The sequence below is a fragment of the Populus nigra genome, chromosome 18, assembly GCF_951802175.1.
Source record: "Populus nigra chromosome 18, ddPopNigr1.1, whole genome shotgun sequence".
Classification (NCBI taxonomy): domain Eukaryota; kingdom Viridiplantae; phylum Streptophyta; class Magnoliopsida; order Malpighiales; family Salicaceae; genus Populus; species Populus nigra.
In genome coordinates, this window is record NC_084869.1 from 8,359,947 (window position 1) to 8,371,965 (window position 12,019).

A 12,019-nucleotide genomic window follows, 5' to 3' on the forward strand; every position below is an offset into this window, starting at 1 on the left:
AGAGAGAGAAATTTCATGTTAAAAACGTGTTGTTTTCTACATATGAAAATAATTTGACTTTATATATTGTGATAAATTTAAAAGTTGTTTTAAATGTTAACCGTATTTTTTTTCACGTGAAAAAAGATTCATAGAAAAAACTGTATGCCCGACACAATAGTGTCTTCACAGTTTCCAGAGAAAAAATTCATGTCAAAAACGTGTTGTTTTCTACTTATGAAAATAATTTTACTTTATATATTGTGATAAAAGTTTTATTTAAATTAAATTGAGTAAACCAACTTAGATGTGTACGACATTTTTTTTATTTTTTATACAAAATTTTAAAATTAAATAACACATGGTGTGATGTGAAAATCAAGTTTTTTTTAATTAATATGAATATGTGAAACAATTTGTATATACCTTAATTAATTTCAACTAATTTTAAAAGCTTTGAATTTAAAGCTAATTATTTACTATTACAACTAGAATTGATACTTACAATTTAATCTTTGAAAACATGTAACTACAATACAATCAAGTAAAAAATAATAAAATCATGAGAGGTCTAACTTAATTAGTTAGACTCTATATTTGATTTCTCGAGATCACCAATTCGAGTCTTATAAATTTTAGAATTACTAGAAACTTACATGATCGTTAATTTTAAAATTTATATATTTAATTAAGCTTTACACAAACTGGCCTAAAAACCTTAAAAAAAATATAAGAAATGATGAAAAGCATTCAAATGGGTAGGAAATAAATAAATATATATATATATATATATATCGACGCTGTCCTACCCTCTATTTCGGACAAGCCACGTTTCTTTCTGTCAGAAAACAGTTGTCAAGAGATGATTGGACACAAGCCCTATACTTATTTTTGGTATCAACATGTGGTAGTAGTTAATATGCTGGTGGTATGAAAGGGTGGGGGAGAGAGTGACAACTCTTTTTTCTTTTTTTCTTTTTCAATCTTCAAGGTTTTATTTGAAATCATATACTGCCACCTGTCTCCTTAAGGTTTTATTTGAAATCATATACTGCCACCTGTCTCCTTCTTTAGTTCCATGGAGGATTTTGTGCAATTTTCTTTGGAAAAATCTCATAAGAAAGATTTTTTTTTATTATTAAAGACAGATATGCTATTATTTTATATTGGACGGTGGAGGACAGCAAATCAGAAATTATTTTTTAATAAACCCGAAATTATGCGATGGAACATTCAGAACATGAAGATAACATTGTTTTTTTAAATAAAAAATAAAAAAAATAAAACCAAGTATATCTCTTGGTTTCCCTGTGCGCTCAAGTCATGTAGAACTTACATCTCAACGACCGGCGGAAATTAATTTGCATGGCTGTGGACTCAACGTCACAAATGACTGATTAATTAATGGTTCGCGTTGAAGTAATTTCTTTTTTATAAAAAAAAATAATATTTTTTTATATTTTAAAATTTATTTTTAATGTTATCATTTTAATACAATCTAAAAATATTTTAAGAAATAAAAATAAAAAAATACCACCCTCTTTTTGAATTGTGCTCCCAAAAAGCAGCTAGGGAAGCGTGATTTGTGCTCCATGAGAATGGCTGCGAAGAAACTCAATCTCAAACGCGAACATGGTTGTTGTTGCTGCTTTCTTTCTCAAGTCAAATTTGAGCTGAGCAAGACTTATGGCGGACCCGACAGCGCACTGTTATGGAAGAAATGTGGGCACGTTAGTTCTTGGGTACACAGTTGATTGAACTCGTTCTAAATTAGAATTGAAAAAATGAACTTAATGGAGGTTGTTCTTATCAAGGTATATTTACTGTTAAAACCAAACAAAAAACAAGAAGGGGTCCTCAGCGTAGAAGAAACGTGAGCGAACAAGGCAAGGAAAAGTTATTCCCTTTTCAAAAGTCTCACTTCCCCACTTACTCTCTGTCCTACAAAAACCGTGCACGCACACCGAGTTAGGAGGAGTGAGTGAAGAAGGATAGAAGGCATGGAGAAGAGGGACGAGAGAGGGAGCATTGGGGAGGAGAATGGGAAAGAAAGCGTGCAGAATGACCTGAAAGAAACCATGGGAAACAGTGGAGAAGATGAGACAAATAGCGAGTCTAAGGTTATCTACAGAGGATGGAAGGTCATGCCCTTTATTATAGGTAAATACTCGATTATATAGCACAGAAAATGAGGGGATTTCAAGCATCCTCGATTTCCCTTCGTATTTTCTTTCTTTTATTTACTCAATTCTAAGTGATGGGTGATTATTGTGTATTATCATTTCAGGGAATGAAACGTTCGAGAAGCTAGGAACCATTGGAACCTTGTCCAACCTCTTGATATATCTCACTACTGTCTTCAACATGAAGAGCATTACAGCTGCAACTATCATCACCGTCTTCAATGGTACTGCCAACTTGGGCACATTGATCGGAGCCTTTTTGTGCGACACCTACTTTGGTCGCTATAAGATGCTAGGATTCGCTACCGTCGCCTCCTTTCTGGTATACTCTGGATTTTATAATGCGAAATCTAACCGTGTTTTTCACCTGCTAGTGTGCGTCAGTTTGCCGACCAATGTCAAACATGCACTCAAGAGATTCTTATAGTCAATTAACTTAATCAGCTGCTATTTAATAATAGTTATTATTATAATTACACCCTACAAATTGGCAGTTTGACTGTAGATTTTTATATTTAACATCTATTTTTTTCCAATAACGTGTGTATAAAAAGGAAATAAAGAAAGAAGGAAGGATCACGCTATAGATCCTAAAGACCAAAACCATTAATCAATGTCAATCTTTATTTAGCTAGAAATAATCATCAATCTACTACGGAGACTGAAAAAATCATGATTGCACCAGGAAGACAAGTGACCAGTTGCATCTAAATATAAGATATAGATCTTTTAGATACAAAAGAAAAAATTAATATGACCCAAGCTGGGAGGGGAAAGAGAGGGACGTTAAGAGTGTAAAATGGAGAGGCTTTTTTCAGGGTTTTTCCTAGGGAGACAAGGGAGAGAACAGTCCTATTAATTCAATTAAAAGATCTTGTAAAATGATCACTAATGTCTCATGAAACTAGTAATTTATTACCATTTCATCCTAGATATATCGGGGATTGTTTTGTTGATATATACCACCATCAGAACACATTTCATGTCAATGGAAGTCTTCCATTTTCATGGTATTATATCAGAAAGGAGGACTTCATATATATATCATGAATCTTACTGTATGGTGTTATTTGTTGTCTGCTTTGTGTGAAGGGATTGCTTGCTATACAACTAACAGCAGCAATCTCAAAACTGCATCCACCCCACTGTGCAAAGGAGAGCAGCACATGCATAGGGCCAACAGGCGGTCAAATAGCATTTCTACTGGCAGGATTCATCCTGATGATAATAGGAGCTGGTGGTATCAGGCCATGCAATTTGGCATTTGGAGCAGACCAATTCAACCCTGAAACAGAATCTGGAAAGAGGGGTGTAAATAGTTTCTTCAATTGGTACTTCTTTACTTTCACCTTTGCCCAGATGATATCCTTAACGCTAATTGTCTACGTGCAATCCAATGTTAGCTGGCCTATAGGTTTAGGAATCCCAGCAATCCTGATGCTCATTTCTTGTCTAGTATACTATATGGGTACAAAATTGTACGTAAAAGTGAAAGCCACTGGCAGTCCGATGACCAGTGTGGCACGGGTTATAGTTGTTGCAGTCAAGAAAAGGAAGTTGAAGCCAGTGGACCAACCTTGGCTCTCCCTTTTCAACTATATTCCTCCCAAGTCCATCAATTCCAAGCTTTCTTACACGGATCAATTCAGGTGATCCAACCTTTTCAACCATTCTGATTTGATATATCTTGTCTATTACCTATGCCCTTCACACGTAAAGAATTCTAATTGTGGTTGATGGTGCCTGCAGATTCCTCGACAAAGCAGCAATCATGACTCACCAAGATCAAGTAAACCCAGATGGATCGCCAGCTAATCCTTGGAAACTTTGTAGTTTGCAGCAAGTGGAAGAAGTGAAATGCTTGTTTAGGGTGATTCCTGTATGGACAGCTGCTATTATATACTATGTTGCTGTGGTTCAACAGCACACCTATGTAGTCTTCCAAGCAGTTCAGAGTAACAGACGCCTTGCAAACAGCAACTTTGCGATACCAGCTGCATCATATATTGTGTTCTTGATGCTAAGTATGAGCATCTTCATTCCTATCTATGACCGGGTTCTTGTCCCTTTTCTGCGGAGAATTACTGGAAAAGAAGCTGGAATCACAATTCTTCAAAGAATTGGCGTTGGCATATTTCTCACAATTGTTACCATGTTAGTCTCTGGCTTAGTTGAAGAGAAGCGAAGGACTATAGCTCTTACCAAGCCAACTCTAGGAAACGCACCAAGAAAAGGTGCCATTTCATCAATGTCAGCTTTATGGTTAATCCCTCAGCTATCACTCTCAGGAATTGCAGAGGCATTTGGTTCCATTGGCCAGGTTGAATTCTACTACAAGCAGTTTCCTGAGAATATGAGAAGCATTGGAGGGTCTCTCTTTTATTGCGGCATAGCAGCTTCAAGTTATTTTAGTAGTTTACTGATAACAGTAGTTCACCAAACAACAAATGGTGCAGCAACTGGAAATTGGTTATCAGAAGATCTCAACAAAGGAAGACTTGATTACTTCTACTACATGATTGCTGCTTTGGGGGTCCTAAACATGGGCTATTTTTTGCTGTGTGCCAGGTGGTACAAGTACAAAGGGGGCAAGGATGATGCACTGCTTGAACTCTATGGGGTAGAAAAACAATATGAGAAACCCGTAGCATGATCACTGTTTTACAAACAACTAGGTTCATGTAGCAGGGTGAGACATCACCTTATATATAGAAAAGATTCTCAGTAGTCCGCTACATTTGTAAGCTAGAAGGCTCATTCAGAATAATGTCTCTTGGCTCATTTGAATCACTAGTTTCGTGTACTTCGCATCGCCAAAAGCAACTTTCAATGGGTTTCAATCCCTGGGAATAATATCCCCAACATTTAAACTGTCATAATGCCTACGAATTAACAGATTCAAACAACTGGCTTCAAGGATTTTGCTAAAAATCAATGGTCAATATCCGTTCAATGAGCAAACTGCAACCAGAAACAAGAATTGATGTCGTACATCAGCTTCTTCAGGCACATTCGCTACCTCAACACATTGTAAATTGATTCTCAAGACATAACCAGACGCATGCTGTGATGGACTGGAAAATACGGAGGCATGAAATAGCTTGGCAACAGATGACATGAAACAAATAGCAGCTGAAACAGCAGTTTTATCACCCAACTATCTGATTTTCAATGGCTCGTCCCCAAACCACATTGGCTGCCACGATGATTACTAAACTGAACTCGAGTTTGTTTGTAGTGCAACACAGAAAAAAGACAGTTCCATGATAATTACCCGGCTATATAAACATAATACAACAGAGAAAAGGACCAGCGTCCATAACCTTCCTATATAAACATAAACGGCAAAAAGATGAGCTTTCCCTCTTGTGGGCATTTCAAAGTAAGAATAGACCAGAGAAGAAATAGATTAAAGATGCCCATCACTGTTAGGTATGGAACTCAGAACATTGTACCGATAATTGGCATTGTAGTTCCAGGTAACTCACAACAACATGCTGGTAGTGGTAAGATTTGCCATTTATTGTGCTCTGTCCCTCCAGATGATCTTCAGACTGTGTATGCTTGTTGAATCGTGTCTATATCAAGGCCCTTCAGCCTCACCACAGATTCTACATGACCCTTGAGTGTATGGAGTTCCCTCAACCTGCAATCAATGCAAATAAATTAGAAAAAAGCAGAAATGTGGTTCAAATGAACTTAGACAACCAGTAAGGCCCGTCAAAACTCCAGCAAAGGAAAAAATGTAAAATGTATCACAACTAGCCCAGAAGAGTAAGTGTTTTCCATATCTTCTGGCAAGCTGACTACTGCTTCATGTTATTACAACACAAAAAAGAATCCTGTATCACAATAGTATATATTTTCGAAATAAGTTCTTTTTTTTTCATGTTTCTGAAAATCTGCAGGTAAGACCCATTTCAATGTGAAATCAGATATGATCTAGCTGAGACGTTAGACATCACGTGCCAAGCTGAAAATGACAGCTAAACATCAGCCCCTACCTTGCAATTTCAGCTCTCCTTTTTGCTTCCTCAGCCATCTGATTGAGTTCGGTGAAATGTGTCCGCTCAGTGAACATCTTTGTGTCTGGTAGTGGCAACCCATGCAAGGTTCTCTGTGCATGTGCCCATTGAAGCTCGCGTTGTTCCTTCCCAAAATCTTTTTGCCTTGTGAAAGCAATCTACAAAAAATGAAATCCATCAGAGAAACAAAACATAAACACACAAGCAGACAGAATACTATACCGAAGACAGACCAAACTCAAATAAATAGCCCCATCAAGCCAATGGCATCCATACCCTTTGCTCAATTACAAGATCCCATGCCCTCCCACTCAAAGCATAGCGGATAAAGAACTTGATGAAGTCAAGTGGAAAGTAGAAGATGATATTATAGAGCCAAATTACACCAGCCCAACCCCAACCGATCCCTTTAATTGCCGCAAAGCTCCAATTTGCATAGACTGCAATCAGAGTGGCAATCTGAGCAAAAAGAAAGGCCAAGTTAGAGTTCACTTCCAGATTATGTAAGAAATCACAAGCAAACATACAAGGAAATTGGCTCACCAGCTGAGCAATGATAAAAGCCACCACAAGTAATAACCCAGGACGTTCAACAAATGACCAGCTTCGAGATCGGGTGACAAATATAAGTGCTTGACTGATAGTGCTAACTTGCAAATAAATTGCTGATGCAAGCTTTCGGAAGTCATCGTGAGCTGTTTTCTCCAGGGTTGACACTCCAAATACCCTCTGGAAATTAACAGGCATGAAGAATTAACTACTGATTATCACAGGTTCACCAGGAATGCCAAACAATAAATTCATCATGCATACAGATGTTACATGAAGACAAATTCTAAATCTGCTGAAGATGGACATAACACATGACCATGTATCAGTCACCCACGGCCTGTCTAACTTAAACCAGCAACACGAGTTTCTTATCCCCATGAAACCTTGCCACTACATTCTTACCAGGCATGCCGAGTGTAAAGAGTATTTTGAGTTTATGGTTCGAGGTACTTGATAGTTTACAAACAAGTACATGCATCTTCCATAATCAAAACAAACTTCATAACTAAATGAAAGAAGGCATGTCATCTTACTGGGAAGAAGTCTGTTTTATATGCTACCCAAAAGAATATGACAGTCATCATGGCCAGATAACTACCAAGAACAATTCCAGTTGTAAATATCTCCGCCAACTTCCAGCTGTCTGGTAGAGGAGATGGCTTCACCCTATCTTTTGATATTGTCATTATAGTACCTGAAATCGCATGGTGCTAGTAAGATCCCAAGAAAACAAATGCAGGTCATATCAAGAATGAGTGAATAAAGAGAACAGATGAGATGTGAACCTACTGCCAACGAGATACAAGGAAAATAAAACAAACCCCAATCAACAAGCATAACAGAAAAAGATTTTCTTAGGGTGTCAAGGATGCTACATCTGTGGTAACTATGCTAACCTAAATCAAAAAATGGACAGCATGGAAATTTCCCCTATTTTTTTAGTCCACTTAACATGTTTTGCATGTGTCTTTGTGTGTGTGTGTGTGTGTGTGTGTGTGTGTGAGAGAGAGAGAGAGAGAGAGAGAGAAACGAACCATCATTGAGGATGGCAATGATAAGCACCATAAAAGGTGGAAAGTCAAACTTCCATATGAGAGCCAGCAGCATGAAACCAAGCTATCACCATATCAAACCAACAAGGGTAAGGAAACATCACAAATTTCTTCCCAAGATACCCTATATTATGCACACACCCACACAGAGCTGTTACTTACCACAATACGGATTGTAATGGAAACTGCATAGATCTGCCAAAGGAAGATGAAAATGTAAGTCAGTCTATTAAAAAGATATAACATGGTGATAATCCAATGTTTACCGTGTAATTTTTCATCCTCTGAAAGATTGCTCGACTTGTCAAGACAGCACTGATAATGACACTAAGGCCAGGTTCAGTAAGGACAATATCAGAAGCACTACGAGCTGCATCAGTTGCATCAGCAACAGCAATCCCAATGTCAGCTTTCTTGAGAGCAGGAGCATCATTGACTCCATCACCAGTCATCCCACAGATATGTTTCCTAGCTTGCAAACGTTTTACTATCTCATATTTGTGCTCTGAAATGACAGAGATGTCAAGCCCGTCAAAAATAGCAAGGAAAACTAAAGATCCATTGCCTATAAAAAAACAACAACTACATAATTTCTATGAAGCAATGCATCAAACCTCAGCACAGAGTGCCAAAATTAACTAAGGAAAACAAATTAAAGAAAAGCACCAGGGAAAACGCCAGCAAATCCATCAGCTTTTTCTATTAATTCATCAATTGGTAAAGCGGCAATAGACTCATCCTTGTTTTGCCCTAGCAATGCAGATGAAGGGTACATGTTGGTTCCCATTCCCAAACGACGTCCAGTTTCCTTTCCTATCGCCAGTTGATCCCCTGATAAAAGCCACGAGGATCAGAAACTCGAAACAGAATGCCAAAAGTAATCTGATATCGTTTTAAGTTAGATAGAGTTGAAAGATTGGATAAGTGCAACACTTGGAAACTTGATTAACAGAGAAGGTAAGGCAGTACAATAAAGGGGGGCACATGGAGGGGGGGGGGGGCTCATAAATTTTCTGACAAGTTTTACGAAAAGAACATACCCATTGCAAATATGAAAGAATTTCCAGTTCTCATATTAGAATTCTGTATTACGTGTGGTAAAACTATATACAAGCAAGTCCCAAGTGAAGAATTGCATTTTATCCTGCATGACATCTTTTACATCTACAATTATCTCTCCACAAGAAAAGAAATCATTAAGGAAAGTCTTCGCATGGCTTCCAACTAGAGAACAGAACAGAACAAACCAGTGATCATTTTGACATTCACTCCAAGATTCAAAGCCCGCCTAATAGTCTCCGCACTATCATGCCTTGGTGGATCAAAGAGAGGCAAGAGGCCAATGAATTGCCAAGGGCCTCCAGCACTCTCTTTCCTTCCTTCTGGAACCTCCTGCAATTGTGAAGCAGCAGCTCATCAAAGCTATGTAGTCAAAAATAAAATCAACAATGAAGCTAGAAGCATATATCTAAGAGAAAAAGAAAGAGAGAAATAGGATTGTGATTACCTGGTATGCTACCGCAAGAGAACGTAAACCTCTTTCTGCAAATTTATCAATCACGGCATGTACTCTTCGCTCAATGTCTGACTTATTGTGTGAAAGATTTAGAATCTAAACAAATATTTGAAGACAGGAATTAGTATAAAATTCAAAATATAGAACATCCCATGGCAAGTATAACAGGCTGCATGGGCAAGTTACCTGTTCTGGTGCACCTTTGCTGACTCTGTGCATTTTACCTCCACTATCAATATATGTCAAGGCTGTCCGCTTATCAGTAGGATTGAAAGGAAGGAAATGAACTTCCTGAATTCCAGCACGTGCCTTTTGGAACAAGGAAATAAAATTCAGAAAACATCAAAACATGAAAAAAAAATTATATTACCAAGTTAAATTTAAAATTACTAATTAAATAGTGACCAGAACTTATAAAAAGAGTACCATATGGATCAATTACCTCCTTTGGATCAGCCAGCATTCCAACAATAGCAGTATCTATTGCATCTTGGTTCTCTATTCTAGAGGCTCGAGCTGCCATCAAAACAACAGCATCTGCATCTACTCCTTTTGCAAAAACCTGGAAGTTATACCCAGGGACATATAAGCAAGAATTCTGCTCTGTAGTAGGTGTTTGAAAAACAACTTTCAGTAAGCAACCTCAATGAGATTTTTGTCCACAGTTAGTTTGTTTAATGTCAATGTTCCAGTCTTGTCACTGCAAAGCACATCCATGCCAGCCATCTCTTCAATTGCAGTCATTCTCTTCGTGATGGCTCCCTGGATCATATTCAAAACATTATCATATTATGCCCAAAACTCAGCAGTCCAGCGTCAATTAGAACATCCCCAAGAACTTGGCTAACCTGCTGCGATAACCTATGAGAACCAATAGCCATTGTGACTGAGAGGACCGTAGGCATGGCAATTGGAATTCCACCAATGAGAAGCACAAGAAGATTGTCAATTCCAGGACGATATTTCCTATCTTGAATGGGGTACATGACAATAAGCTCTATAACCATCCCAATAGCAATTGAACATATGCAGAAGTTCCCTATTGCAGTCAAGACCTGCACAATGTGAAACGAGAACGAATCAAAACCAAAATCACAAAAGTACATCTTAGAACTCAACAAAGATCATGTAACAATTATATCTCCTTGCCTTTTGGAAGTGGCCGACTTGGTTAGTTGTATCCACAAGGTGAGCAGCCTTCCCAAAGAAGGTGTGGACACCAGTGGCAATAACTACTGCTTCAATCTCTCCTTGTTTGCAAGTAGAACCAGAGTAAACACCATCTCCAGGACCTTTTGTCACGGGAAGGGACTCGCCAGTAAGTGCAGACTGAGAAACCAAAAGGAAGAAGGTTCAGTATAACAGCCAGACAAATACCAAGCCAAGATGAAGTAGCAACTAAGTATTTGAAGCCCCACTTGATCAATTTTAAGCGGATCTCCTTCTAGTAAACGAGCATCAGCGGGGATAATATCTCCAAGTTTGATGCTAATAATGTCACCGGGAACTAAAACAGCAGCATCTTGCTCATTCCATCTTCCATCTCGAAGAACCTTGAGAACAATATTATGAGAGATGAAACAAAATTCGCAGTTCAATCTAATTACAAGTGCATCAGTCAGTCATATTTGCAAATTTGGATTTCATCCAAATCTGAAGTGCTCCAATATAGAAGTAAATCCACAGATTTATGGAAACACATTGAAAATGAAACAAAGGTTCGTTAACTTCACATACCTTAGCTTTGGGTGCAAGACGAGCCATGAGAGCAGCAGCAGCATTGCCCGCATTATTTTCCTCGATAAAACTGATGGTAGAGTTAATCACAAGCAGAGTAATGATACCCACAAAGTCTTGCCAATCTGGAGGCTTTCCCTACACACACACACAAAAAATTGTTTAACAATGTCCCAAAACAAACAAATCCGCGAGTGGAATTGCCATAAAAACCAGAATATACTACTACTTACTCCTCCATTTGCAAGAGCAATAGCCATGATAGCAGCAGCCTCCATAACCCATGACAGAGGATTCCACATAAAGCCCAGGAATTTCAGGAATTTTCTCTCCTGAAACACACCCAGAAGATAACTTTGAGTTAGAACCTGAATCCAGAAAAGTAAGAAGAATGTTTATAAAGATAAAAGGCAACACCTTCTTCTCTTCAAGCTTGTTGTGACCGAAAATGGCTAGCCTCTCCTCAGCAGCCTGAGTTGTGAGACCTTCTCTGCTACATCTCAGATTCTCTAATACTTCCTCAATGGGTATATTCTCCTGCAATCAAAAAAAATTAAAACTTCAACTCAAAAACAAACAAAAGAACACTAAAACAGATAGCAACCAAACCAAAAAATGGCTTCAAAGTATGCTCTGATCTATTACCAAATCCACAGTTTCCTTCAAGACAGCCTCCAAAACTTCACCCTTGTCTCCCATCTTCTCCTTAAGTAAAATCTCTCTCTCTCTCTCTCTCTCTACGGACCAAACCAATCAAAGATCAAACTTCACAGCACAACCGCCATGAAAAGAGGCAAAAAAACTTGAGATTTCCAGTTCAGACAAGCATTACAAAGTTAAAAAAGACTTGATTTCGAGCGTGAACAACGAGTTTGGGAGCCAAAATGAAGACACCCCACCAACACCAAATCTGCAAAGAGAGCCAACAACTAGGAGAACCAACCGCTGTCGAGTAGTGGCAAAGAGTGTGCAAGT

General features: G+C 38.2%; 2 protein-coding genes across 2 annotated transcripts; one reads left to right on the forward strand and one right to left on the reverse strand.

Moving 5' to 3' along the window:
* The first annotated feature begins 1,506 nt into the window (after window positions 1–1,506).
* On the forward strand, window positions 1,507–4,965 carry LOC133678485 (protein NRT1/ PTR FAMILY 2.11-like). The gene is made up of 4 exons (XM_062100788.1): window positions 1,507–2,139; window positions 2,267–2,484; window positions 3,255–3,811; window positions 3,912–4,965. The coding sequence occupies exons 1-4, from the start codon at window positions 1,980–1,982 to the stop codon at window positions 4,813–4,815; spliced, it is 1,839 nt and encodes a 612-aa protein (XP_061956772.1). The 5' UTR covers window positions 1,507–1,979; the 3' UTR covers window positions 4,816–4,965.
* Window positions 4,966–5,279: 314 nt separating this feature from the next.
* LOC133678484 (ATPase 11, plasma membrane-type-like) lies at window positions 5,280–12,019 on the reverse strand. The gene is made up of 21 exons (XM_062100787.1): window positions 11,690–12,019; window positions 11,462–11,581; window positions 11,278–11,376; window positions 11,045–11,182; window positions 10,726–10,860; window positions 10,457–10,636; window positions 10,156–10,362; window positions 9,950–10,069; window positions 9,750–9,869; window positions 9,494–9,616; window positions 9,299–9,403; window positions 9,039–9,183; window positions 8,458–8,622; window positions 8,058–8,296; window positions 7,954–7,986; window positions 7,774–7,855; window positions 7,273–7,433; window positions 6,731–6,916; window positions 6,464–6,646; window positions 6,167–6,345; window positions 5,280–5,808 (listed from the first exon to the last, which is right to left on the reverse strand). The coding sequence occupies exons 1-21, from the start codon at window positions 11,741–11,743 to the stop codon at window positions 5,712–5,714; spliced, it is 2,871 nt and encodes a 956-aa protein (XP_061956771.1). The 5' UTR covers window positions 11,744–12,019; the 3' UTR covers window positions 5,280–5,711.